Here is a 27831-nt window from a genome sequence, read left to right on the forward strand (position 1 = left end):
TCGCCCAGGCTGGAGTGCAATGGCGCAATCTCTGCTCACTGCAACCTCCACCTCCCGGGTTCACACCATTCTCCTGCCTCAGCCTCCCGAGTAGCTGGGACTACAGGCACCTGCCACCACACCCGGCTAATTTTTTTGTATTTTTAGTAGAGATGGGGTTTCACCGTGTTAGCCAGGATGGTCTCGATCTCCTGACCTCATGATCCACCCTCCTCGGCCTCCCAAAGTGCTGGGATTACAGGCGTGAGCCACCACACCCGAGCAGGATGTCTTTTTATTTTTAGAGATGGAGTTTTGCTCTTGTTGCCCAGGCTGGAATGCAGTGGTGCGATCTCGGCTCACTGCTGAAGGGGTGGGTTGCCCCTCCACACCTGTGGGTGTTTCTCATAAGGTGGAAGGAGAGACTTGGAAAAGAAAAAGACACCAAGTATAGAGAAAGAAATAAGGGGACCCAGGGAACCAGCGTTCAGCATATGGAGGATCCTGCCAGCCTCAGAGTTCCCTTAGTATTTATTGAACATTCGTGGGTGTTTCTCCGAGAGGGGGATATGTCAGGGTCACAAGACAATAGTGGGGAGAGGGTCAGCAGACAAACACGTGAACAAAGGTCTTTGCATCATAGACAAGGTAAAGGATTAAGTGCTGTGCTTTTAGATATGCATACACATAAACATCTCAATGCTTTACAAAGCAGTATTGCTGCCCGCATGCCCCACCTCCAGCCCTAAGGCGGTTTTTCCCTATCTCAGTAGATGGAACGTACAATCGGGTTTTATACCGAGACATTCCATTGCCCAGGGACGGGCAGGAGACAGATGCCTTCCTCTTGTCTCAACTGCAAGAGGCATGCCTTCCTCTTATACTAATCCTCCTCAGCACAGACCCTTTACGGGTGTCGGGCTGGGGGACGGTCAGGTCTTTCCCTTCCCACGAGGCCATATTTCAGACTATCACATGGGGAGAAACCTTGGACAATACCTGGCTTTCCTAGGCAGAAGTCCCTGCGGCCATCTGCAGTATTTGTGTCCCTGGGTACTTGAGGTTAGGGAGTGGTGATGACTCTTAAGGAGCGTGCTGCCTTCAAGCATCTGTTTAACAAAGCACATCCTGCACAGCCCTTAATCCATTTAACCCTGAGTTTGACACAGCACATGTTTCAGAGAGCATGGGGTTGGGGTAAGGTCACAGAATCTCAAGGCAGAAGAATTTTTCTTAGTACGTAACAAAATGGAGTCTCCCATGTCTACTTCTTTCTACACAGACACAGTGACAATCTGATCTCTCTTGCTTTTCCCCACACACTGCAACCTCTGCCTCCACATTCAAGTGATTCTCCTGCCTCAGCCTCTTGAGTAGCTGGGATTACAGGTGCCTGCCACTATGCCTGGCTAATTTTTTGTTTTGTTTTGTTTTGTTTAGTAGAGACAGGGTTTCACCATGTTGGATGTTAGTCAGGCTGGTCTCAAACTCCTGAGCTCAAGTGATCTACCCGCCTCGGCCTCCCAAAGTGCTGCGATTGCAGATGTGAGCCACCATGCCTGGCCTGTCCAGATGTTTTTGAAACAACCCCCACCAGCACTGGAGGGAGTCAAGGGAAGACAAGCCAGGCATCTGACCTCCTCCGTCTCTGCCTTTCCTTCTCACTGTCTCCAGGGTAACCCATCACCACCCCCATCACGAACCCCATCATGAACCCATCACCAATCCTATCGCAAACGCCATCTCGAACCTCAGCACCAGCCCCTTTGTGAACCCCATCATGAACTGCGTCACTAACCTGTCTTCCAAGCCTATTGTCTTGCTGCAAAGTCTACTTTGAATATAAATCAGAATATAGGCCGGACGTGCCGGCTCATGTCTGTAAGTCCAGCACTTTGGGAGGCCGAGGTAGGTGGATTGCTTGAGCTCAGGAGTTCAAGACCAGCCTAGGCAACATGGCGAAACCCCAGCTCTACAAAATTTGCTGGGCATTTGTCTTTGACTTTCTAGTCCCTAAAAATCAGCTGGGCATGGTGGCACACACCTGTAGTCCCAGCTACTTGGGAGGCTAAGGTGGAAGGATTGCTTGAGCCCAGGAGTTCGAGGCTGTAGTGAGCTGTTGTACCACTGCACTCCAACCTGCGTGACAGAGCAAGACCCCGTCTCAAAAAAGAAAAAAACAAAAAAAAGAAAAAAGAAAAATGTGAATCTGAATATTCACTCGTTTTTTCTTTTGGGATTCCTTCCATAACATTCCTAATTTTCTTGCCACTAGAAGGATGACTTGGGCTGATTGGGGAGAAAATCTCTTTTTCGGATAGGAAGAAAAAAGCCACACGAATGTTAAAACTAACAGAAACAACAGCGTGCTTCTCCTTTCTGTCATTCTTGTGGATGTTTTTCAAACACTTCCAGGATTTGAATTTTATTTGTACTCACAACTGCTGAGTGAGTTAAGTGTTATTATGATGACCTTTTTTTTTCTTTTCTTTTTTTTTTTTTTGAGACAGAGACTCTGTCGCCCAGTCTGGAGTGCAGTGGCGGGATCTCAGCTCACTGCAAGCTCCGCCTACCGGGTTCAAGTGATTCTCCTGCCTCGGCCTCCTGAGTAGCTGGGATTACAGGCGCCTACCACACCCAGCTAATTTTTGTATTTTTAGTAGAGACAGGGTTTCACCATGTTGGTCAGGTTGGTCTCAAACTCCTGACCTCGTGATCCGCCCGCCTCGGCCTCCCAAAGTGCTAGGGTTACAGGCGTGAGCTACCAGATATTTTTAATGATTTAAAAAGTGAAAACAGCATATTATGGTTCTCTAAATATATACCATTGCTTGCGGGGCGAGGACACAGCTTGGAGTTGGGCGCTCGTGAGTTCCCACCCTTGCCTTGAGGACCTGGGCTTGTTACACCCCCAGGACTCCGGTTCTTCACCTGTAAAATCAGAAGAGCACTTCTGGAAACTTCTGGGCTGGCAGAGATGGAGCACAGCCACTACAGCTCCTCTCTCCCTTTGGACAGAATATAAAAAGCGACTCCTGGAGGACTGTGAAACGCTAACAGTAGCAGCTGGCTGGGGAGGAAACTCAAAACTTACCAACAACTGGCATGGAGGTTTACTGTTTTTGTTTTGTTTTTCCCCAGCTGTGTGTGCGGCTTTGATCTGACGATGGGGGTGTCTCACAACTGTGCCGTGGGTGCAAAGACCGGCAACCCCAATACAAACCCGCCTTTCCCTCTGCAAACAAGAGTGCGTAGGAGAAACCCCCACTTCCCTCTCCTTTCTCTCCTAACCCTGTCCCGGCCTGCTCTTTGGGGGCATCACAGACCCCCGCGATCCTGCACGAGATTCCACCTGTATTGACAGAGGAGCTGGGCACAGGGCTGTGTGATCCAGAGCGTGTGTGTGCAAGGTCCCTCTTATTTTCCCTGTCTTTTCTCTTGCTGTGTTGCCCCGAGCAGGGCCCAAGTCGTGTGAAATGGATGACAGCACAAGGAACTAAGACTCTGAGAAAAACCCTGGCTTTCTAAATGGACTCCTCCTAGGAGCCTGAGTGTATGGGAACCCCACAGAGCAGTGACCTGGAGGAGGGGCCTCCACGCTGAGCATGAAACAACACAAGCTCGGTGCTTGCCTGAGCTGAGCAGCACGTGTGGGGAACATGCCGCACAGCAACAGCCTTGAGAATGGAGCCAACACGGATCCACTGCACACAGAGGCTGGGATACGGCTTGTGGCCTGACCCAGCCGGGATGAGTGCCTGCCAAAGTGAAAATGCCAACGTTCTCAAGCGCGTTCTCGCAGGGCTCAGAGCCTCGCATCTGATTATTTAAAATATCCAGGATACAACCCCAAATCACCCAACATGCCAAGGACTGGAAATTGGATCCGGTCTCAGGGGAAAAGACAGACAGTTGCTGGCAGAACCCCAGGACTCAGATGCTGGAGGGACCAGGAAAAGATTTCACAGCAGCAATTCCAGCCCGATGCTCCCCGCGGCAAGAGTGGACACCCCAAGAATGAGCGAAAAGACAGACGTTCTCAGCACGTGGAAATGGTAGAAGTGAAAAACATATTACCTGAAGTAAAAAATCACCTGAAGTAAAAAAGCTGGCCAGGCACAGTGGCTCATGCCTGTAACCCCAGCACTTTGGGAGGCTGAGGCGGGCAGATCGCTTGAGTCTAGGCGTTTGAGACCAGCCTGGGCAACATGGAGAAACCCTGTCTCTACTAAAAGTACAAAAATTAGCCAGGCATGGTGGCGCACACCTGTAGTCCCAGCTATTCAGGAGGCTGAGGCATGAGAATCACTTGAACCCGGGAGGTGGACTCTGTAGTGAGCTGAGATCACGCCCCACTGCACTCCAACCTGGGCAACAGAGTGAGACTCTGTCTCAAAGTAAAAAAAAAAAAAAAAAGGCTCACTGAGTGTCTCAATAGCAAAAGGGGGATTACAGAGGAAGGAGTCAGTAAACTTACAAAGAGATCAATAGAAATTATCTAATCTGAAAAACAGGAGAAAAGATTTTTTAAAAAAATGAACAAAGCTTCAGAGAGCTGTGAAACAATATCAAAACATCTATCATTTTTGTATTTGAAGTTCCAGAAGGGGAATGGAAAGATATTAGTATGTAAAACATTTATTTTGAAGAAATAATGGCAGAAAAGTTCTCTAATTTACTTAAAGATATAAACTTATGAAAATCAAAAAGTTTGGCCAACTCCAGATGTGATAAACTCAAATCAAATATTTTATGTATTTATATGTGTAAAATTCCTCACCAGCAGACTTTATTTACTTTTTTTGAGAGGACACAGCTTGGAGTGGGCGCTCGTGAGTTCCCACCCACGAGCCAAGGTGGACACTCACTCTGTTGCTCAGGCTGGAGTGCAATGGTGTGATCTCGGCTCACTGCAACCTCCACTTCTTGGGTTCGAGTGATTCTCCCACCTCATCCTCCCGTGATTATAGGCAACATCACACCCAGCTAATTTTTGTATTTTTAGTAGAGACAGGGTCTTACCATGTTGGCCATACTGGTCTTGAACTCCTGACCTCAAGTGATCTGCCCGCCTTGGCCTCCCAAAGTGCTTCATCTGCCAACTTTAAAAGAAAATGCTAAAGAAAGGTATTTAGCCTGAAGGGAATGATACCAGAGGGAACCTGGAACTTCAGGAATGCAGAAAGAGCAATGGAAATGGTATATATTTAGAGAACCATAATATGCTGTTTTCACTTTTTAAATCATTAAAAATATCTGGTAGCTCACGCCTGTAACCCTAGCACTTTGGGAGGCCGAGGCGGGCGGATCACGAGGTCAGGAGATCGAGACCATCCTGGCTAACATGGTGAAACCCCGTGTCTACTAAAAATACAAAAAATTAGCCGGGCATGGTGGCAGGTGCCTGTAGTCCCAGCTACTCGGGAGGCTGAGGCAGGAGAATAGTGTGAACCCAGGAAGCGGAGCTTGCAGTGAGCCGAGATCGTGCCACTGCACTCCAGCCTGGGCGACAGAGCGAGACTCCGTCTCAAAAAAATACATCTATATATCTATATCTATTTATCTATATATCTATATATCTATCTATATATCTATACATCTACATATCTCTATATCTATATCTATATCTATATCTATGTATCTATTACTGTTGAGGCTGGGTGCGGTGGCTCACGCCTATAATCCCAGCACTTTGGGAGGCCAAGGTGGGCAGATTGCCTGAGCTCAGGAGTTTGAGACCTGCCTGGGAAACATGATGCAACACCATTGAGTAGAGACTAAAATACAAAAAAGCCGGGCATGGTGGTGCACACCTGTAGTCCCAGCTGCTTGGCAAGCTGAGGCACGAAAATCGCTTGAACCTGGGAGGGAGGCGGAGGTTGCAATGAGCCAAGATTGCACCACTGCACTCCAGCCTGGGTGGCAGAGCAAGGCTCTATCTCCAAAAAGAAAAAAAAAAATCTATACTGTTGAAAACAAAATTGCCACATTACCTGGTAGGATTTTCAATGCATGTAAATGTGATAACATGACAAAGATAGAATGGGGGGTGTGGGGTGTGGAGGAAGAGACCACACCTCACATGAAGTGGCAGAGCGGAGACTCTAAGAAGACTGTCAAAAATCCTAAGTATACTGTAATCTCCAGGGCGACCAATAAAAAATTAGAAAACAATGGCCCAAAGCCAGTAAATTTAAATGGAACACTAAAAAATATTCCAATAATCCAAAAGAAGGTAGCTAAGGGAGGGGAAATGAACAAAAAACAGAGGAGGGAAAGGAAACAAAGAATAAGTCCAAACACATAATTACATAAAATGTAACGGTATAAATGTGCCAATTCAAACATAGAAATTGTGAAATTGGATAAAGATAACCCCACCCATTAATATGCTGCCTAAGGAGGCTCACTGCAAATACAATGACAAAGACAAGGTAAAGGTAAAAGGATAGAAAGACGTGGGTCCCATCACCACTAATCAGGCATGCTAATTCCTGCTTCAGCATTGCTGTAAAGTTCACAGTGAGAACTTCCGCAACACAGGCATCGGGCACACACACAGGACTTGCTCAAGAACAATAGGAAGAATGTGGTTGAAGGCACCCTGCTGATGCCTTTCCTCCACTTGTTTTTGAAGGTTCTCCCTGTCCCCCTTTTCAAGGCTAGTGCCCTGACCGCATCCCCCATCCTAGCCTTCATCATTGGTTGTACATGGTCTGGATGAGAGCTATTAAGCGGATTGTGCTGAGTGCCTACTTTGACATCTGTGAATATCAGCACATGTGAACCTCACTACCGTTTCTATTTCCTTGTGGCCCCCTGTCCCCTCAAACCCACCTCCAGATGGGCCAGATGCTCCTGCAAAGGCCACACAGACCCTACCAGGGATTTTCTAGAGCCTGGGAGGCACATTTTGATGAGTTACCCTGGTGTCATTTCTGCCCTGAGGCCACTGGCTCTTCATCCAGAATGTCCAAGCCCTGTCCACTCTATCTGCCCTCGCTCCAGCCATTCTAGCACAGGGAGTGTCCTCCACGGCGTCCATGCCCAGCCCGCAGGCCCCCAGGAGGCCAACCACACACAGCCACCAGGCAAAACACATGGATTCTTGCTGTGTTCTGCTACCATTGGAGACCAAGTGGCCCAGATGCCACAGGCAACCCATGTGTGGAGTGAATGAAGGGGGGACTTGAAAGGGCTTGTTCTTTGTCACCTGCTCCAATTGCCACACTTCCATTAACAGTGAAAGTTCTTGGTTCTCCCAGAAAACTTTGAGCAAGACTTAACTGCAACCTATGTGCATACGATTCTGAGATACGGCTCTAGGAACCCTGGATTTTGGACGGCTTGCTTCCCTTGTTTAATCTACTATCTGTATATTAAGGGCATAAAGATTAGTGATTGAACCTTCAAAAACCTGAAATCAAAAACAAGAGTTTCCTTCATATTTTACTTGTTCAGAATTTTTCCTAGTAAACGACAACCAAAGGTACTTCTCCACAACAGACTCGCTCAGTCAACGCTAGTGAGGTCACACCTCTAAGGTGGAGCAGCAGCCAATGGAGAGAATAAAGCCCATGCTTTTGGCCAGCACAGCAGCCAGGGAAAGGCCGGGGAGGAGGACCGAAATAGAGCCAGGGCACTAAATAGTAGACATTGGCTGATGGAAAATGAGTTTGACGATGAACATGAATAGCACACCGTTAGGGAAATAACCGCATGGAATAAAAATTACACTGCAACAAGAGTACCCTATGCATGATGGACTGAGAGTCTAAAGAGTGACATTCTGTAAAATGGAAGCAGTGAATCCAAAACGGACAGAAAAATGTTCCGAAAACGAAAAAGGAGTGAAAAGTAAAACCATATGACACATAGAGGACCCAGAAAACACACCAAAAAACTTATGAAACACCTCGATGGACAAAGAAAAACTTTCTGTCACATGACAACTTAAAACGTTTTCCACAGATAACGAATGGGTAAAACAACAAAATCAAAGAATGACAAAAAAAAAAAAAAAACCCAGACACACAAGTATGCCTCAACTTCTCCAGAGTTGCAGAAAACTGCACGGAGGAAGCCCAGTCACTGTAGAGAAAGAGAAAGAAATAGGAGCCCCGTCTCAGGGTCGAGGGTGGCCCTCTGCAGAAGCTGCAGGTACGTGAGGTTCTCGTGCGTGTTGGGGTCGAAGAAGCCCTTGGTGTCGTCGCTGGGGTCCGCCAGGATGCGGTTCATCTCCTCGTCGAAGTAGCCGCGCCGGTAGGCCACGTCCACGGGCACGCGGTGGCTGTGCACGGGGTCGATGACGCCGCCCGTGGCGATCTGGGCCTCCAGCAGGCGGATGCCGTGCTCCCGGACGATGAGGTCCTTCTGCATGGCCTGGAAGAGGGAGATCTGCTGCCCGGTGCAGGGGTCGGTGTAGCCGGTGACGGCGCGCTCAGCCGACAGCAGCTTCTCCTGGATCTCGCCGCCCACCACGCCCGCGGCCACGGCCTCCTCCACCGACAGCCTCAGGTTGCGCACGGGGTCGATGACGAAGCCGGTGGCCGCCTGCGCCTCCAGCAGCACCAGGGCCGTGCCGGGCCGCAGCACGCCCTTCCACATGGCCTGGTAGATGCTCATCTTCTCCTGGCGGCCGGGCTGGTCCTTGGCGGGCACCAGGACGCCTGCGATGCAGCTGGTGCCCTCCAGGTAGCGCTTGACCGAGTCCATCTCCGTCACCTCCTGCAGCGTCTTAGTGCCCTGGGCCAGGTCCCGCAGGGTCTCGGGGCCCAGGATCCCGGACGTGTGCAGCTCGGAGGCGGACACCTGGCGCCTCAGGCCGCGGAAGGACACCTTGCTGAGCCGCTCCTCGGTCTCCTCGATGACCCGGGCGAGGACGGCGACGAGGTCGGGCAGGCCCAGGGCGCCGGCCGCGTGCTGGGCCAGGAGCTCGTCTCGGCGGGCCTCGCTCAGGTACGAGGAGAAGAGAACGTCCCACACGGAGACCGGCCGCCCCTGGAACTGCCCGCGCTGCACCTCCATGGTGGCATCACGCAGGGTCTGCTCCTGGCGGCGGGCGGCGGCGGCGGCGGCGGCGGCAGCGGCCTCCTGGGTCTCGCCCTCCCCCTGGCCCTCTCGCTGGGAGCGCCCCGAGTCGCCGTCCCCTCGCCCGGCTGGCCCTGGCTCCCGCGGGCCGCGCCAGGCGTCCTGGAGCTGCGGCCGGGCCCCGGGGGCCTCCTCGGCCTCCTCGATGATGGCGGTCAGCCGGCGGGTCAGTGCGGGCAAGTCCAGGGTCCCCGAGCCAAACTCGGCCAGCAGCTCCTCCCGGGCGGCCCCGCTCACGTAGCCGGACGCCAGCACGTCCCACACGGGCACTGCGCGCCCCCGGAGGCGGCCCACCTTGACCTCCATGGTGGCCGCACGCAGGGCCTCCCGGGGGTCTGGGCGCGGGCTCCCGGCCTCGGCCTGGGCCTGGGCCTGGGCCCGGGCCAGCAGCGAGGTGAGGGTGGCGCCCAGCTCCTCCACGGTCAGCGTGCCCGCCCGGTATCTGCTCAGCAGGTCCTGGCGCCGGTCCTCGGACACCTCGCGGTAGAAGAGGAGCTCCCAGACGGAGACGCTCTGGCCCTGGAGGGCGCCCGAGCCTGGCGTCACGCGGGCGTCGCGCAGGGCACAGCGCAGCTCCTCGCTCAGCTGGTGCACGGCGGAGCCCCGGCCTGCCAGCTGCAGCATGTAGAGCCCGGTGTCCGGGTCGGGCACGCAGCGGCGCAGCAGCTGCACGTACGTGAGGTTCTCGTGCGTGTTGGGGTCGAAGAAGCCCTTGGTGTCGTCGCTGGGGTCCGCCAGGACGCGGTTCATCTCCTCGTCGAAGTAGCCGCGCCGGTAGGCCACGTCCACGGGCACGCGGTGGCTGTGCACGGGGTCGATGACGCCGCCCGTGGCGATCTGGGCCTCCAGCAGGCGGATGCCGTGCTCCCGGACGATGAGGTCCTTCTGCATGGCCTGGAAGAGGGAGATCTGCTGCCCGGTGTAGGGGTCGGTGTAGCCGGTGACGGCGCGCTCGGCCGACAGCAGCTTCTCCTGGATCTCGCCGCCCACCACGCCCGCGGCCACGGCCTCCTCCACCGACAGCCTCAGGTTGCGCACGGGGTCGATGACGAAGCCGGTGGCCGCCTGCGCCTCCAGCAGCACCAGGGCCGTGCCGGGCCGCAGCACGCCCTTCCACATGGCCTGGTAGATGCTCATCTTCTCCTGGCGGCCGGGCTGGTCCTTGGCGGGCACCAGGACGCCCGCGATGCAGCTGGTGCCCTCCAGGTAGCGCTTGACACGGTCGTCCTCCATGAGCTCTTGCGTCGTGCTCCGTCCCGTTTCCAGGTCCTGGAGCATTTCCTCCGTGATTATGGCTGAGCTGAGGAGTTCAGAAGCTGTGATCTGTCGTCTAATTCCTTGGAACCACAGGTGTTTGTTGCTGTTTTCCTGCTTCTCAATCAACTCTAAGATGAGCTGCGCTACCGTCTGCAGTGCCCGTCTCGTGTCTGTTCTATACATCCTCACCAGCTGGAGCTTCTTCTCCTCTGTGACGTATTCGGAATTCAGTAGTGCCCACAGTGTTGGTTTCTGGCCTCTGAACCTTCCCACTGTGATTTCCACTTGCTCTGCCTCCAGGGCCCTTCTCGTCTCGTCATCGATGTGCTCGGAGTCCCGTGCATCCTTGTTCACTGGGAACAGCACCCAGCCCGTGTCCTCTTGTGGGCGGCACCTCTCCTGCAGCTCTCGGTACGAGACCTTCTCTTGCGTGTTCGGGTCCACAAACCGTTTCCTCATGTGCTTCTGGTCGGAAATGAGCGCATAGATGTCCTTGTGCAGACAGCCCCGTCTGTAGGCTGTTTCCAGTGGGAGCCGGTGGTGGTGCTGTGGGTCGATGACACCCCCCGTGGCCACCTGCACCTCCAGCAGCCTCAGTGCCTCCGCCTTCTCGACGAGCTGCTTCTGCATGGCCTGGAACAGCGGGATCGTGTCTCCCGTGGCCGGATCCCTGTAGCCCGTGGCAGCCCTTTCAGCCTTCAGGAGCCTCTCCCGCAGCTCCTCGTTCACCAGGCCCACATCCACAGCCTCATCCACAGAGAGCTTCTGGCGGGTGCAGGGGTCCAGGAGGAACCCAGTGGCGGCCTGCGCCTCCAGCAGCCAAGTCGCAAATGCTGCAGGGATGAGCTCCTTCCTGCTGGCCTCATGGAGGCTCATGACCTCCCTGGTGGAGGGCACCGTGACCCCCGCAATGCAGCCTCTGCCTTCCAGGTAGGGCTTCACACACTCCAGCGTGCTGAGTGCCTGTCCCCCAGTCCTCCCCGCACAAAGTGTGTGCAGGGTCTTCTGATCGATGACCCTGGAGTTGAACAGGTCTGCAGCTGTCACCTCCCCTCTGATGGCCGCCACTTTGATGCCTTGGTTTTGCATCTCTGTTTCTTCAATGGTTGTGGTGATGATTTCCAGCAATTTCTCCAGGCCCCCACTCTGGGCTCCATACTCCTGGATGAGCTCCCGCTTCCTGTCCTCTGTGAAGTACGGAGAGGACAGCAGGTCCCAGAAAGAGACCACCTGGTCAGCAAACCTCCCCACGCGCATTTTTGCAGTTCTGGATTGCAACACGTGTCTCGTGGCCTCATTGATGTACACGTAGGTTTCTCCTTTCTTTATGATTTGTAGCAGGTACAGGCCCGTCTCGGGGTCCTCCACACAGCGCTCCAGAAGCTGCAGGTACGTGAGGTTCTCGTGCGTGTTGGGGTCGAAGAAGCCCTTGGTGTCGTCGCTGGGGTCCGCCAGGACGCGGTTCATCTCCTCGTCGAAGTAGCCGCGCCGGTAAGCCACGTCCACGGGCACGCGGTGGCTGTGCACGGGGTCGATGATGCCGCCCGTGGCGATCTGGGCCTCCAGCAGGCGGATGCCGTGCTCCCGGACGATGAGGTCCTTCTGCATGGCCTGGAAGAGGGAGATCTGCTGCCCGGTGTAGGGGTCGGTGTAGCCGGTGACGGCGCGCTCGGCCGACAGCAGCTTCACGTAGGTTTCTTTCCCGAACATTCCTGCTTTGAACGCCTCCTCCACGGTCAGCTTCCGGTTCTCCACGGGGTCGATGATGAAGCCGGTAGCTGCCTGTGCCTCCAGCAGCACCAGGGCTGTGCCAGGCCGCAGGATGTGCCTCCTCAGGGCCTCTGGGATGCTCATCCTCTCCTGGGTGCCCTGGATAAGGACCCCGGCAATGAAGTTGCCTCCCTCCAGGGACCGCCTCACGCTGTCCATCTCCGCCACCTCCTTCACAGTCGTTGTCCCCTGGCTCAGCTCGTCCAGCGTCTTCCTGCTGATCAGCTGCGCCCTGAACAGGTCCCTGGCTGACACCTGCTTCCGGAGCCCTCTGAAGGTGGCCTGCAGGGGCTGCCTCTCTGCAGCCTCGACCAGGGCGGTGACTGCGCTGACCACCTGCCGCAGGGCCGCAGCCCTCCCAGACCGACAGAGTGCCACCAGCTCCCGCCGCTTGTCAGCACCAACGTATTCGGAGAGCAGCAGGTCCCAGAGTGACACGCTACACCCCTTAAACCTCCCCGTGCTGACGGGCACCTTCATGGCCCTCAGAGCCACTGCGGTGTGGTCGTCCACCTCAAGCACTGTGTCTGAGGGCAGTGGCAACAGCAACAATCCGGTCTCGGAGTCACACACGCAGCGCTCCCTGAGCTGCTGGTAGGTCACCTGGTCCTGCACACTGGGGTCAAAGAAGAACTTGTTGTCCTTGTCAACTGCAGTCAGCACCTGGCTCGTCTGTGTGTCCAGAAGGCCGAGTCTGCAGGCTGCCGCCTGGGGCAGGTGCACCCCGTGGACAGGGTCCACCACACCCCCTGTGGCCAGCTGCACCTGCAGGAGGGGCAAGCCCTCGTTCTGTGGCACGAGCCCCTTCTCCATGGCCTGCCACAGAGAGAGGGAGGCCCCGGAGTAGGGATCTGGGTACCCAGCCGCCGCCCTCTCGGCCTGCCCAAGCTGCTCACTCAGCTCCCTGCCCACCAGGCCGACCTTAACCGCGTCCGCCACTGACAGTCTCTGGTTGTTCAGGGGGTCAACGAGGAAGCCAGATGCCACCTGGGCTTCCAGCAGCCTCTGGCCCAGGCCTGTGGGCAGGAGGCCATCCCTCACGGCCTGGGCGATGCTGGCCTTGGCCCCAGAGGGCTGTAGCAGCACACCGGCCACGCAGCCTGTGCCCCACAGGCAGGCCTTCACCGCCGGCTGCTCGGCGACCTGGGCGGGCGACTGCGTGCCCTGAGCCAGGGCCTCAAGGGTCTCCTGGGTGATGATGCCAGCATCCAGCAGCCAGACAGCGGGTACCTCACCCCGTGGGCCGGGCACCATGACGCGGGCCTGGGCCAGGAGCTTGGTCTCCTGTACCCACCTCTGCACAGAGGCTAGCAGCTGTGGCACAGTGGTCCTCCCCTCCTGCACGTCCTCCAGCAGGCCCCTCCGTTGCTCCTCGGTGAAGTGGCAGGAGCTGAGCAGGTCCCAGAGGGATGTGCCATCCTCGGCCCCCGGCACGGCCTGCAGGCTCCTCTGGACCTGCTCCTCGGTGGGGAGGGCAGGAGCACTTTCTGGCAGGGGCAGGAGGTGAAGGCCGGAAGTCTCATCCCTGGGGCACTCCTCCAGGAGCTGGGCATAGCTCGTGCGCCCCTGGCCGTCCGGTGTGGGGAAGGTCTCGGAGGAGCTGAACAAGGCTGTCTCCATCTCCTGGTCAACATAGCCACGCTGAATGGCCACTGGCATGGGGAGGTGGTGGTGGCTGGTGGGGTCAATGATCCCTCCTGTGGCCACTTGAGCCTCCAGGAGGCGGGCAGCTTGCTCCCAAGGGATGAGACCTTTCTTCATGGCCTGGAACACAGACACCTGCTTCCCAGAGAAGGGGTCTCTGAAGCCAGCAATGGCACCCTCAGCCCGCTTCAGCCTGCCATACAGCTCCGGCCCCACCACACCCCTGCGCACCGCCTCATCCACCGAGAGGCGCTCTGGGCTGTGAGGGTCCATGATGGTTCCGGTGGCCGCCTGGGCCTCCAGCAGGGCCAGGGCCACCCTGGGCCCCAGCAGCTTCTGCCTCATGGCCTGGTAGAGGCTGAGCCGCTGGCCAGAGGGCAGCAGCCGCACGCCGCCCACAGCTCCCAGGCCGCACAGGTACCTGCGGACGCTGTCCATGAGTAGAAGGGCCTCCGGGCTGATTGTCCCGGCCAGCACTTGGTCCAACAGCTGCTGGTCAATGATACCGGCCTCCAGGAGCTGGTGGACGGTGACCCGGCTCCGCAGTGCGGGCAGCGTGATGTCCGCCTGTCTCTGCGTCTCCGCCTCCAGCAGCTTTGCCACCTGCCCCAGCGTGACCTCGTGCCGCCGGTAGCGACGCAGCAGCTGCCTCCTGCGGCCCTCGCTGAAGTACTCAGAGTTGATCAGCTCCCACGCGGAGACCCTCTGCCCCTGAAACCGTCCATACTTCACGGAGAGCAGCAGGTTCTGGAAGGCCTGCTGGGTGGCACTGTCCACCAGCGGGGACTGCGTGCTGCTGAGTGGCAGGAGGTACAGGCCCGTCTCGGGGTCACGCACACAGCGCTCCAGAAGCTGCAGGTACGTGAGGTTCTCATGCGTGTTGGGGTCGAAGAAGCCCTTGGTGTCGTCAGAAGGGTCCAACAGGATCAAGTTCAGCATCTGATCGAAGTAGCCGCGCCGGTAGGCCACGTCCACGGGCACGCGGTGGCTGTGCACGGGGTCGATGACGCCGCCCGTGGCGATCTGGGCCTCCAGCAGGCGGATGCCGTGCTCCCGGATGATGAGGCCCTTCTGCATGGCCTGGAAGAGGGAGATCTGCTGCCCGGTGTAGGGGTCAGTGTAGCCGGTGACGGCGCGCTCAGCCGACAGCAGCTTCGCGAACACATCAGGCCCAATGACAGCAGCCCTCAGTGCCTCCTCCACGGAGTGCCCCTTGTTTGCTTTTGGGTCGATGATGAAGCCGGTGGCAGCTTGTGCCTCCAGAAGGATGAGGGCAGTGCCAGGCCGGAGGAGCCCCTTGCATCGGGCCTCATAGATGCTCAGGCGTTCCTGGGAGCCGGGGAGCAGCAGGCCAGCAATGCAACCCGTACCCTGCAGGTACCTCTGCACCGAGGCCAGGCTGCCCACATCCTTGGCTGTGGCCTGTCCGTGCTCCAGCCGCTCGTACAGGTCCTGGTCGATGATCTCGGCTTTCAGCAGCTCTCCTGGTGTCACGGTGTCCCTCAGCCCAGAAAAGGTGACCCTGGCAGTGGCTGCAGCCTGCTCGAGGGTGGCGCTCAGCTCAGCGGCCAGCTTCTCCACGGAGAGGGTCCCTTCCTGGTACTGCTGGGCCAGCATCGCCCTCTGCTCTGAGGAGATGGCCTCAGAGAAGAGCAGCTCCCAGAGGGACACGGGCCGGCCCCGGAACTTCCCCACGGAGACGGTGGCTGTGGCTGTGCTCAGGGCCTGCCGAGTGCTGTACTTGATGAATGGGGGTCCCTGGGGCTCCCCTCCCCGGGGTCCCCCTGAGAGTGGCAGGAAGGCGAGCCCGGTCTCTGGGTCGGTGACACAGAGGGCCAGCAGCTGTTCATAGCGCAGGCTGCTGTGCGTGCCGTCTGAGAAGCTGCCAGCCTGCGAGAGCTGCCGCTGAGTGTCTTCATCCAGGCAGCCGCAGTGCAGGGCGGCCTCCAGGGGCAGCCGGAGCCTGCGTGCTGGACAGACCAGCCCGCCTGTGGCCAGCTGGGCATCCAGGAGCCGCAGTGCCAGTGGTCTGTCCACTAGCCCCTTCTTCATGGCCTGGAAAAGGGGGATTTGGGAGCCACTGAAGGGGTCGTGGTGCCCTGTCACGGCCTGCTCGGCCACCAGGAGCTGCTCGTGGAGCTCTGGGCTGACCAGGCCCGCCCTGACTGCCTCGTCTACCCACAGCCGCTGGCCTGTGATGGGGTCCACCAGGGTGTGGGTGGCAGCCTGGGCCTCTAGGAGTGGCAGTGCGGTGCCCATTGGGAGCAGGTGCTCGGTGGCAGCCTGGAAAAAGCTCTTCTTGTGGCCTTCGGGCAGCAGGACAACCCCGGCCACGCTGCCGGTACCCTCCAGGTAGCGCCGCACCTCGGCACGTGCACTCACGTCCGCTGCGGCCAGCCTGCCCTCCCGCAGACCCTGCACAGCCTGCTCGTCCAGGATGCCCACCTCCAGCAGCTCGGCTGCACTCACCGCCCCGCCCATGGAGCGGAAGGTGATCTTGAGGGGCAGCAAGGCTAGCCCCGAGCCCGGGGCCCGCACACACCTTTCCAGCAGCTGGTGGTACGTCAGCCGCTCCAGCGTGTTGGGGTCGAGGAAGCGCAGGTTGCCTGTGCCAGGCTCAAGCTCTGACAGCTTGTGCCATGTCTCCCGGTCCAGGAGGCCCTGGTGGCAGGCTGGCTCAGGGGCCACGAGCACTCCCTGGGCGGGGTCCACCAGGCCCCCAGTGGCCAGTTGGACCTCCAGCCAGCTCTGCCCCAGGGCCCTGTCCACAACCTCCTTCCCGATGGCCTGAAAGAGGGCCAGCTTCTCACCCCCGTAGGGGTCAGGATAGCCCGTAGTGGCACGCTCAGCGGCCAGCAGCTTCTCCTTCAGCTCCAGCCCCACCAGACCCTGCTGCAGGGCCTTGGACACAGGGAGCAGCTGGCCCTGGGCGGGGTCCACCAGGCCCCCAGTGGCTGCCTGGGCCTCTAGCAGAGCCAGCCCGAGCCCAGCAGGCAGGAGGCCCTGCTCCATGGCGGTGTAGACACTCTGGGCCTGGCCCGAGGCCTCCACATACACCCCAGCTATGCTCCTGGCCTGGGGCCTGGGGGGCGTGCCGGCTCCCAGCGTGGCTGCCATGGCTCTGGGGACACTGGCCTGCTCTGTGCTGTTGGTGCCTGGGACGGGAAGAGGAGGCAAGGTGTGGCCGCTCATCACACACGGCTGGTTATGCAGAGCCTGCTGAGGTCCACCTCTGTCCTGCAGGGGACAGAAAGGCTCAATCAGGGACCCCGCATGGCCTGGTGGGCACGAGGGAAGATGCGGTCATGGGGCAATCCCATGCTGTCCCGGGCTGGGCTCCACCCACAGACGTGCAGCTAGAGTGTCCCCGAGGAGCTGAGTCTGCCCGGGAGCACTCTGCCGCGGGGGTGCCAAGGGAAGTGCCAGCTCAGAGGGACCATGTGGGCGCAGGCGCCCAGGCGGCGCCGGGAGGCCTCTTGGGACTCCAGGGCTGTCCCTCTCGCAGGCTGTCCTTCCACCTCCACCCCAGGCCAACGCCCTCCCGCCAGCCCAGGGTCCTGTGTCCTCGAGTCCTTCCTGGGCACCCTGGTCCCATCCTTAGCCCTGCCCGAGGGGCCCAGCCCTGCTCCAAGAGGGCTGTGGCTCCACCCACAGGGCCCGCCCCTCAGCCTGGGCACCGGCATCTCCCCACCTTTGGGTGCCTCTCTTTTGTTCTCCAAAGGCTCTGCCCCATGCCCTGCCCCACCCCAGCTCCAGTGATCTCTTGAAACCTCCCACCCCACCTGGACCTGTCACTCCAGAGAAGCCTCTGCCACCTCCTGCCGGCTCCTGAGGTCCCGCCCTCCCTCCACAGCCATCCACCAGGCTCCAGCAAGACCCCAGCCCTCTGAAGCCCTGGTCTCCTGCTTCAGCCTGGCCCTGCATCCTCCTCTGCCTGTCCTGGATCTCACATCTGCGAGCACCACGGCCTCTGGGCTATCGCCCCTCTGAGCCCACACCCTGCCCCGGGGGCCGCAGGCTCAGCAGACATGTGGCAGTCCTGCCAGGAGCCGGGTGCAGGCCAGGCAAGGCTGTCTCTCCCCCATGGGCCCTGGTCCTCCGGCTGCAGCCCCGGCATGCCCTGCGCCAACCCCTTCCACACACAGCTGCACGACTGGCCCTGAGCAGAGCAGCAGGTGCCTCACCTCCATCCCCACCACTCCTGCACGTCAACCGCCTCCACCCAGGCCTGTCCCCTTCTGCACCAGGTTGAATTATGTCCCTAAAAACGTATGTCTAAGTCCTAATCTACAGTCCCTGTGAATGTGACCTTATTTGGAAATAGGATCTTTGCAGATATCACCCAGTTAAGGTGAGGTCATACCGGGCTAGGATTGGCTGTTATCCAACATAACTAGTGTCCTTATAAGAAGACACACAGGGAGAGGGCGGCCGTGTGACGACAGAGGCAGAGATTGGATCTATAAGCCAAGGAATTCCCAGGACGCCTGGGGCCCCAGAAGCTGGAAAAGGCAGGCAGGATCCTCCCCTCGAGCTCCGGAGGAAGTGCGGCCCTGCCCACTCCTCGCCTTCCGGCTTCTGGCCTCTAGAGCTGTGAGAGCAATTTCCTGCTCTTTAGCCTCTGGTCAGTGTTCTGCACCCCTGTGCCCACCCACCCAGGAGCAGGGTCTGCTCCCCGTTTTCTCAGCACTATGGGCCCCAGTCCCTCTCTTGATTCTCCCCCTCATTCCAGCTGGAACCTCCCTCTGCTCAGCAGCCTGTCCATGACAACCTTTCCCTACCTCTACACAGGGTCTCAGGAGAAGGGTCGGATCCCACGTTTGACCCCCACCCCCACTCCACCGCTCTTGAGGCAGCCACCACCCCTGGCTGCCAAACTCGACAAATGCATTTTGGAGCTGGCCCCCACCCACCTCCACCACATGGGCTATGGGGGCTCCCCTCTCCGGTGACAGGGTTCCGCTCCATCTTCGTTCACCCATTAACTCTGAGACCTCCTCCCACCTACCCTCAGCTCCCCAAGTCTGCAGCAGGAGCCCAGCCTGTCCTGGGTCCCAAAACCATGTGCCCAGCTGCCTCCTGGAGGTCTCACAGGCACCCCATGCTGCTCGTGCTCTGGAACATGCAGAGCCTAACCCTAGAAGGCACTGGGTCCTCCCCATCCCCTCTCCCCATGTCTGGTCTCACGAAGGGCATGCTCCAGGGGCAACTCTGAGGGCTGTCGAGGCTCGTAGATGCCCCTCAGGGCCACCTGTTAAGACTGCAGCCCACCTACCCACCTTGGCAAAACCCTGGCCCTCTCCCTTCCCTTCTGCAGATACTGGTCCCGGGCCTCCTCCAGGCATCCTGCTGCTGACAGGCTGCTCAGAGCCTCAGACACGGAGCTGGGACCAGGAGGGCTCACCATCACCTCACTGGCCGAGTGCAGAGAGCCAGGGCTCCAGGAAGCAGCATTGCAGCTCAGCTGTCCCGAGGGACCGTGCTCAGGACACGGTGTCAGGTGGCTGGGAAGACGTGGAGGATGCAGAGGACCATGGAGTAGGGCTGCTGGTAAACGACCAGCATTGGAGAAAGCTCGCAAGAGGCTGCAGACGTCTGGCCAGCTGGCCGGTGCGACACAGGGATGCCTGGGCGCTTGTCTTCGTGGTGCAATGGGCCACGGGCCCGCTGGCCACATCACAGTCTGCCCCAGCCAAAAGCTGCTGGCCTGACGGGATGTAGGAATCACTTCCTGAAGGCACAGCCGGGGTGCCAGCTCCCCAGTGACGCCTTGCAGGCTAGGGCACCATTCTCCAGGAAGTCGGCTATACCACTCCAAAACGTGGCTTCCCATGTGCGTGTGTCCCAGGAGGTGGGCCACAGGGGTCCAGGAACCAAGGCCTGGCAGCCACAGTGGCCCACCCCCCACCCCCCACTGACCTATGATGGAGCTTGGGCTCCTCGACCCCACAGCTCTGGGGCGGGTGGGCTTAGATGTCCTGGTCCCTGGGGTAGGAACACTTCTGCCAGGGGACACAGCTAGTGTCACCAAGCCAAAGGCTATGCTGCTCCCAGGCCCATCATGTCCCAAGAGCAAGCAGCCAGGAGGAGGCTCCCATCTGGCAGGGGACAGGCCTGAGCACCAGGAGGCAGCGCCACAGGGGCAGACAGGGTGCAGGGACCTGGTGCCTGGTTCTCATGGTAAATAGAACGTCACCCCCAGCCCTAGAGGGGACCCTCAGGGAAGAGGACCTGGTCACACCTGACAAGCCCTGAGCCAGCAGGCGCGCCCGGGTTGAGGGCATCCAGTCTGGAGGACGGGGAGGCAGCCCCAGGGGCCAGGTCCACCCTGCAAAACTTGTTTCTGCACTTCCCCAGGAAGAGGCCAGGCTCAAGGGCACAGCCTGACCGGGGTGGCTACGGGGCTGTCCAGATCTGCTTCTGGGGGGTACATGAGACGGCAGGACAGGCCAGCTCCTTCATCCACCCTGCTTCCTCCTCCCTTCCCTTCCTGAGGCCATCCTGAGACCACTCCCGGTTACCCCTGCCTCAGACAGACTCTGCTTCTGGGAACCCAGCCTGGGCGCTTTTGTGTCCACCTCTACTGGCACCTGCCTCCCCTAGGGCTGGGCCCTCTCCAGCACGCCTCGTTCCAGGACCCTCCAGGATTTGTGAGCCTAAGGCAGCCACTCACTATGGCATCCAGGCCAGACAAGGGGCTTCTAGGGGGTCAGGGCCCTGCCCTGTCCCCTGACATCCGGCCAGGGATGGCGGTGAGGAAATGAGAGGAGCACCTGATTTCCCAGCAAGGGGGAGGGGCAGTGCGGGCCAGGGTGGGGCAGGGCCAGCGAGGGCGGGGCAGGGCCAGTGAGGGTGGGGACGGCACCTTGGGCGGGCCCCTGACCTGCGCACAGGCCGCCAGCCCAGACAGGCCGCGTGCTAAGCGGGCCTCGTAAGCTCAGGCAAGTGGCTCAAGTTCCCCAAACAAAGAGGAGATCCAGGGAGGAAGGCTGGAGACAGGGCGCTTGGGAGCAGGGAGTCGGGGGCAGGCGTGCCCTGCGTGTGTGAGTGTGCCTGCCAGTGCATGCCCCGCACCATGCGTGAGATGCGGCCTGTGGCTGGCTGCACCACTCCCTGTCTCTTCCTGACCTTGGGCCTGGTATGAACCCCTCTGGGCCCTGCCCCTTCCCTGGGCCCTGCCCCTTCCCAGGCTTGGCAGGAGGAAGGCCCGGGAGTGGGTGTCTTGACTCCATGTGGGGCCTGGGAGGGCAGCTGGACAGAGGGTCCGGAGCGAGGGGGGGCAGGGGGTGCAGCTTCGAGTGTGGGGGCATCTGGAGGAGGTGGCTGCTGCCCAGGTGAGCACGGGGTCAGGGTTAGGGTGATGGGGTGGGGAGGAGGCCGAGCAGATTTCCCCGGAGCCTGAGGCACAAAGGGCCCCTCCTGTGGATTCCCCACTTCAGGTGGCCCCCAGGCCCCAAGTGGTGGAGGGCCGTTCCTGAGGAGGGTGGGTCTGCATCTCTTGGGCGAGGTCACTGTCTGTCACCAGACTGCCCGGCAGGCCCCCACCGCAGCCTGGGACAAAGGTTGGGGAGGCTGCAGCCGCCTGCCTGAGCCAGGTCAGGACAGACCCTGGCAGCTGCCTGGGCCCACACAGGAGGCAGCAGCCTTAGCTTCTGCCCGGCTGTGTGCCCTTGTGGGAAGACCCCACCCACCTGCACCCTGCACCCTGCACCATGATCAGAGATCAGTGGCCCCAATAACAAGCTTGGCACAGTGCAGCGGGGGCGCAGGGCAGGGAAGCAGAGCCCTGGGCTCAAGTGATGAACAGGGCCCTTCCTGCCTCTGCCTCCCACGGGTCTCCAGGCGACCGTGTGACCGCTTACCTGACCCGGAGTGGCCACCCCTGGGACCGCTCACCCAACAGCAGGCAGCTTCCCCGGATCCGTGACGCCTCCCTCCCGGCAATGTTGCCAGGAGTCACCCCTCTCAATTTGTCGGCCTAGCTGCCTCCTGGCCTGGGCGTTCCCCACCCTGCAGAGCGTGCCCCGGGCGGTCCTTGCTGCCGGGAAAACCGCTGGGCCTGCGAGACCCCCGCCCGTGGCCGCCTTTCCCGTGAGGGCTCGGGGCCGGCGCCTCCTCTTCACCGGCGCCCGGGACTCAGGGGCGCCACTTCGGACTCGGAGCTCAAATTGCCCAGGGCGGGAAACCTGCCCGGCCAGAGCCCAAGACCCCGCTGGCCGCCGCGCCCCTACCCTGGCCTCGGCGTGCGGCTCCAGCGGGGATCCGGTTTCCTTCGGCGGCCGCCGCCCCGCCCGGCCCCGCGCCCGCATCCGCACCCGCCGCACCTGCCCACAACTGCCCGCACCTGCCGCACCCGCCGCACCCGCCGCACCTGCCCGCACCCGCCGCACCCGCCGCACCTGCCCGCACCTGCCCGCACCTGCCCGCACCCGCCGCACCCGCCGCACCTGCCCGCTCGCCGCTCGCCGCCCGGTCCGCAGTGTCTCCGCGCGCCCGCTCCGCCCGCATTTCAAGCCCCACAGGCCCCGCCCCCGTCTAGGGCGGCGCCCAGGTCGGGGCACCGACGCGGGGCGGGGCGGGGCAGGCAGGTGCCGGAAACCCCGCGCGGCCCGGGCCTGGCGCTTGCACCCCGGGCAAGGGGCGGCGGCTGGGCAGCCGGGACCCTCCCCTCGTCCCCAGCAGGGAGTCACCGCGAAGGAACGCAGGGCGGGCGCGGCGGCGTCCTGTGCCCTTCAGAACAGCTTTTTTTTTTTTGGGAAAGGAGTTTGCAGTGAAACGCGGACCGGCCAGAGCGGCGGTTTCTATCCCCAGAAGCCACTAATGCGGTGCGGGCTGGTGTCCCTGTCTCCAGCCCCGACCCCACCTTGTCTGCTCAGCTTCCTGGGGACGCTGCTTCACGTCGTGTGTCTGCTGGGTCCAGGGGTCTTCAAGGCTCTCCTTGGCAGGTCCCCCTGCCCCCATGACGTTGTAAGAGCTGGGATGTCCTGCCTGGAGCAGTGCCAGGCCTCACCCCCCGGTCTGGCTTCTCCACCTGGGCGCAGAGAATGTTCCCTGTCACCCTGGGAGTACCTGGTCCCCTCTCTGAAGCCCATCCCGGCACCCACCTTCCAAGGCTGGGGCTTGCCAGAGATGCTGGGCATGGAGGCTCACAGCCTTGGGGGCTGGCCTGGGGGCAGCCTCAGCCTGGCACGGGAACCTTCCATGGATCTTCTGGAGGGCCCTCCCCTTGGCTGCCCCGATATCCCAGGTGGGCAGGGCCACGGAAGGACAGGGCCCAAAGCCCCTCCTCCTCTGTCCCCAAGGCCCCTCCTCCTCTGTCCCCTAGTCCTGGAGGTCCTGAGGGCTCAGGTGCTCCCCACCCCCACAAGTGCCCCCTTCTCCCAAGCTCCAGCCGCCACCTCTGCCTGAGTCATTCTTGACCAGAAAATCATCCAGAGCCAGCCAGCCACCTCCAATGCACACCATGAGGGTAATTGCAGGCGCCCACGCAGGTGCAGGAGGGAGAGGTTAGGCCTTCAGGGGTTAGGGTGCTTGGGACCACTGCCCTGGCTCTGCTCTCACCCACCCACCAGGTCCACACTCACACCTGCTCACCCAGGCTGCCTGGACCCTGTCCACACCTGCCACACTGGCCGCACAGCATGGCTGCTGCCGACTGCGGGGCCCTGACCCCAGAGGAGCTCTGGTGGAACCCGCATTTCCCCAAGGCACTGCCAGGCCAACCGCATCCATCCCCAGCCCTGCTCACCGGATGCCTGGACACTGTCTGTGTGGTCTTGCTGGGAGGCATGGTGGTGCTGGCTGTGGCCTGTGGCCTGGAGCACACCCCAGAGCCACTTCTTCCTGCGGCTGAGCCATTGCAGGCAGCGCCCCTGCCAGGCCACAAAACCTGGGTGTATGCCAGCCCCTCGCTGCAAGAAGGGGGTGTTAGGCTGGCCAGGCCAAGCCTTCTTGTGTGCCCAGGGACGGGCCACATGCCTGTCTGCTCCTCACCCCTCCGGTATAGGCAGGTGGCACAGAGCTGGCCCTGCTTCGCTGCACCCATTTCTGCCCGTCACCCCTCCAGTATAGGCAGGTGGCACGGAGCTGGCCCTGCTCCGCTGCACCCATTTCTGCCCGTCACCCCCCTGGTATAGGCAGGTGGCATGGAGCTGGCCCTGCTCTGCTGCACCCACTGGCACCTGTCCCCTGGCTCCTCTCCCTCGGCTTTGTCTTCCTGTGACTCCAGATCCCCTGCCCTGTGGTGGCCCCCAGCCCAGTGACCTCTGGGGACACCTCTGGGGGCAGACTTGGGTGCCTGCCCTACTCCCCAGGTCCCTGGGCCACTCCCAGTCAGGGCTTCTGGGAGCCACCACCTCCCCAGGGGCTCCAGTCCAGTGCTTCAGCCCAGCAGTCCCCGGAGCCACAGGCCACTCCTCCAGCCCCCAGGCCTGGGCCTATACCACCTACACAGCAAGGAAGGGCATCAGGGAGGGTGTCAGGAGGTGAGCGAGAGGGCTCCCATGCCCAGTACTGCCCATGGCTCTACCCACCTCCACCTGGCACTGGCACCTAGCTTCCCCCTGCAGGTCAGGGAGGCTCTCAGAAGACCTGGTCCAAGGAGGGAGGTCCCAGAGCCCCAAGACCAGTGCCCACGCTGCCCCTGGGCTGCTCCATGGAGTCACCGTGCTGGTTGGAGCCTTTGGCCAGGATCCCCATTGGTCCCTTGAAGCCTGGCATGGCCCAGCCCGAAGGGGAGTGCCCGCCATTGCTCCATAAAACATCTGGGAGCAGGGTGTCCCCTCCATGGCACATGGCCCAGAGAGGAGACAGGGCAGATGCAGGCAGGATGGAGGGCCCGGCGGGAGCGGGTGGGACAGAGCTGAGCAGCAGGCTGACCTCTCCACCAAGGGCCTGGACATAGCAGCCGGCAGCTCCAACCGCAGGCCCAGGTACAGGGGGCGGGCAGCCTTGGGGGTGGGCCTTCCTCTCAGGCTGGGTGCCCTCACAGCAAAGACATGGGCTGCTCTCCCAGTGGCTCTCAGGGGACACCTGCCATCAGGGGAGCCCAGTGACGCACCTGCCTCCGGGGGCAGGGAAGGGCTGAGGTGGGGGTTGGAGCCCTGCTGCCTCTGTCCCCCACGGAACCGCCCCCCACATCCCAAATTCTCTTTCTCCACACCCTCCTCGCTGTGCGTCTCACTGATCCCCCATCCCCAGTCAGCCAGGGTGATGACACGGAAGCCGGCCGGCACGAGGAGCACAGCCTCTGCCTGCCAAAGGCCCCCATGCTGCTCGGTCAGGGCCAGGAGAGGAAGGGCCAGAGGATTCCTCCCAACTGTGGCTTGAACTCCATCCCCCAAATTCCTACGTCGAAGTCCAGACTCCAGATCCTCTGGGAATGTGACCTTCTTTGGAAGCAGGGTCGTTGCAGATGCGGTTAGTTGGGACGAGGTCACGCTGCAGTAGGCGGGCCTCATCCCATGTGCCTGGTGTGCTTTCAGAAAGGGGCATTGGACACAGACGAAGACCCGCAGAAAGGGAAGATGGTGTGAAGATAACAGGAGGAAGATGCCGAGGAGAAGCCTGGAGCTGGGTCTCACCTCATTGCCGCTGAGGGAAATAGCCCTGCCCACATTTCCATTTTAGACTTTGGCTTGGAGAGCTTAGGGTCGATAGTTTCTGTTGTTTGAGCCACCCCATTGGTGGTGGTTGGTTAGGGCAGCTCCGGGAAACTCAAACAGTCCCCAAGCCAGGGAAATAAGCCAGGGAGAGCAAGGGCAGAGGGGGCCGCAGGGTCCAGGCGTGAGGCAAACCCAGCTTCTCCCATTTTATAGAAGACAGAGGAGGAGGAGGGGGAGGAGGAAGGGGAGAAGGAGGGGAGGAGGGGGGAGGAGGAGGGGAGGAGGGGAGGAGAAGGGGAGGAGGAGGGGAGGAAGGCTCAGCCAGGACAGAACCCACTTTGGGCCCCGAGGTTGCAGTAAACACAGGAAAGCAGGCCCCAACCTGTATCTCAGAGTGAAATTTTTTTCCTATCTTGCTGCAAATGTATATTCTTTTCAGTTGCCACATAAATGGAAGTCATACGTAGCAATACCATGCTCTTAACTGGGAATTCTACTTGATTGAAAAGGTAGAAGGCACACCCAGGTACCCGGGCCCGCTCTGCCCCACCCCAACACAGTTTAGAGGCTGGGTAGTGCTGTTCTGAGAGGTGCTGTCCTTGGGCTGGCTAGACCCACCTGTGGGGGCAGCCAGGACCGCCTGTACCTCCAGCTCTGACCCCATGGGAGAGCAGCACAGCCATGCATGGGGGATTGCAGTTGTTAGAAGGATGGGAGCTGAGCCATGAAATCGGCACCAGAAATCGCTGCTCAACCCCGCCTGTCCCTGCCTTCCTTCTCCCCTGCCATACCCTCTTCTCCCTAAAGGGTGGGTGTCCTCTGGCTAGGCCCCTCCCAGCAGCTCCAGCCCAGAGCGTCCAAGTTGTCCAGCCTGCCCGTGGTCACCTCTCCTCCCGAGGGACTCTGGGGTGACCTCCTCCCTCCCTCAATCCTCCAAGGCACCGGCAAGGCTGGGGCCCAGCGGCCCTCTGGCCAAAGCCTCTCCTGCAGCCCCACCAGGCTTGCTGGCCTGGCCCCCAGGTGGTCTTCAGCCCCGTGTCCTCCTGCTGAGGCCCTGACCAGGGTTCCCCCAGGGATTCCTCCTCTGCCTAAAACACAGCTGGGGAGAGACAGTGCCACCTGAGTGCCAGTCTTGGGCCTGGCACCCTCCCCACCTGGCCCCAGTCCCCTCCAGAGCCCGACACGGGCAATCTCTAGGTGCCTCGTAGGAAGTGCTGTTTCGGGGCCACCACTGGGTGTGCCGCTGCCTGGCCGGGGGCTTCTGCCTCCCATGCCATACTGGCCACCCGGGCCCTCAGCTGGGGGAGAGCCAGCATCGTCCTGGGCGGCCTGGCCTGGGGACTGAAAGCCCTCGGCACTCCCAGCCACCCTTGCTCCTCAGGGCTGTGAGCTGCAGCCGCCCCAAAGGGTACAGGCGGGTGGAAACCCTTCCTCTGGGGTGGGCCAGGTGGGCGCAAACCCCTGCTCCTGGTTCTTGAGTCCTTGACGTTCAGAGGCTGCTCCTGCCAGTGTGATCTGGGCCTCCAGGCCTGCTGGGGATGAGGGCTCAGCAGACCCCATCCTTGGGGCACAAAGCAGCTCCCGCTGGGCACAGGCAGCACCATCCTTGGTCAGCCTCACGCAGTCCCGGAGCCGCTGCAGCGGCTGCTCCACCAGCTGAGCTTCATCCCCTGCCACGCCACGGGGAAGGGGCCAGGGGCTGGGGGCGGGGACATGGGCATTGGGAGGGGGCCTTGGACTGGGGGCCTGGGACGTGTCCCCCTGGGGCAACATCACAGACATCAGCACCAGGATGGCGCCCCAAGGCATGGCGGATGAGGGGCTGGGGAGGGGCTTTTCTGGAAGCACTCGGGACTCCTTGGGGGTCCAGCCAGCCGGGCTGAGGGACAAGGCTGAGGGCCCCTTACCCATGAGCAGCTCCACCAGCCTCCGGCCTGTCTACAAGCCCTTCACGTCCTGGGTCCGCGCGGCAGCCTCGTCACACACATGCTGCAGACACAGGCTGGGGGCACACGTGTGCTGGGGACATGGAGCCCTGCGCGGCCTGCCGCCTCTCCCTGGGCCCGGTTCCTACCTGCAGGCACTGTACGGCCCCTCCTGGCCCTCGGGCTCCAGCCGCCCTGCCACAGCGCAGCCAGGAGAGTGTCCTGGCCACTTCGAAGCTGTGGGCCGCCAGGAAAAGCTGCTCCAGGACCCCCAGAACTCCGGACCAAGACCGGGCAGCAGGCATTGCCCTCCCCACATGGTGCCCTCCCCACATGGTGCCCTCCCCGCACGGGTGCCCTCCCCACTCACGCCCCCCACAGCCTCACCTGGGGACCAAGACCGGGCAGCTGGCAGGGCCCTCCCCGCATGGGTGCCCTCCCCATTCACGTCCCCCACAGCCTCACCTGGCCTCTGCCTGCTGCACCAGGCAGCCCAGCCCCGCTGAGCTCCGAGGGGCTCCCGGCTTCCTGCAGCCTCTGCTCCACCGGAGGCACCCTTGCCC

At 60.5% G+C, this 27831-nt stretch overlaps 1 protein-coding gene across 1 annotated transcript; it reads right to left on the reverse strand.

Annotated features, from left to right (window-relative positions):
• Positions 1 to 492: 492 nt before the first annotated feature.
• EPPK1 (epiplakin 1) lies at positions 493 to 22267 on the reverse strand. The gene is made up of 2 exons (XM_009456139.4): positions 22188 to 22267; positions 493 to 16977 (listed from the first exon to the last, which is right to left on the reverse strand). Exon 2 carries the CDS (start codon positions 16930 to 16932, stop codon positions 8068 to 8070), a length of 8865 nt encoding a protein of 2954 aa, XP_009454414.3. The 5' UTR covers positions 16933 to 16977; positions 22188 to 22267; the 3' UTR covers positions 493 to 8067.
• Positions 22268 to 27831: the final 5564 nt, after the last annotated feature.

This window comes from Pan troglodytes, chromosome 7 (genome assembly GCF_028858775.2).
Source record: "Pan troglodytes isolate AG18354 chromosome 7, NHGRI_mPanTro3-v2.0_pri, whole genome shotgun sequence".
NCBI lineage: Eukaryota > Metazoa > Chordata > Mammalia > Primates > Hominidae > Pan > Pan troglodytes.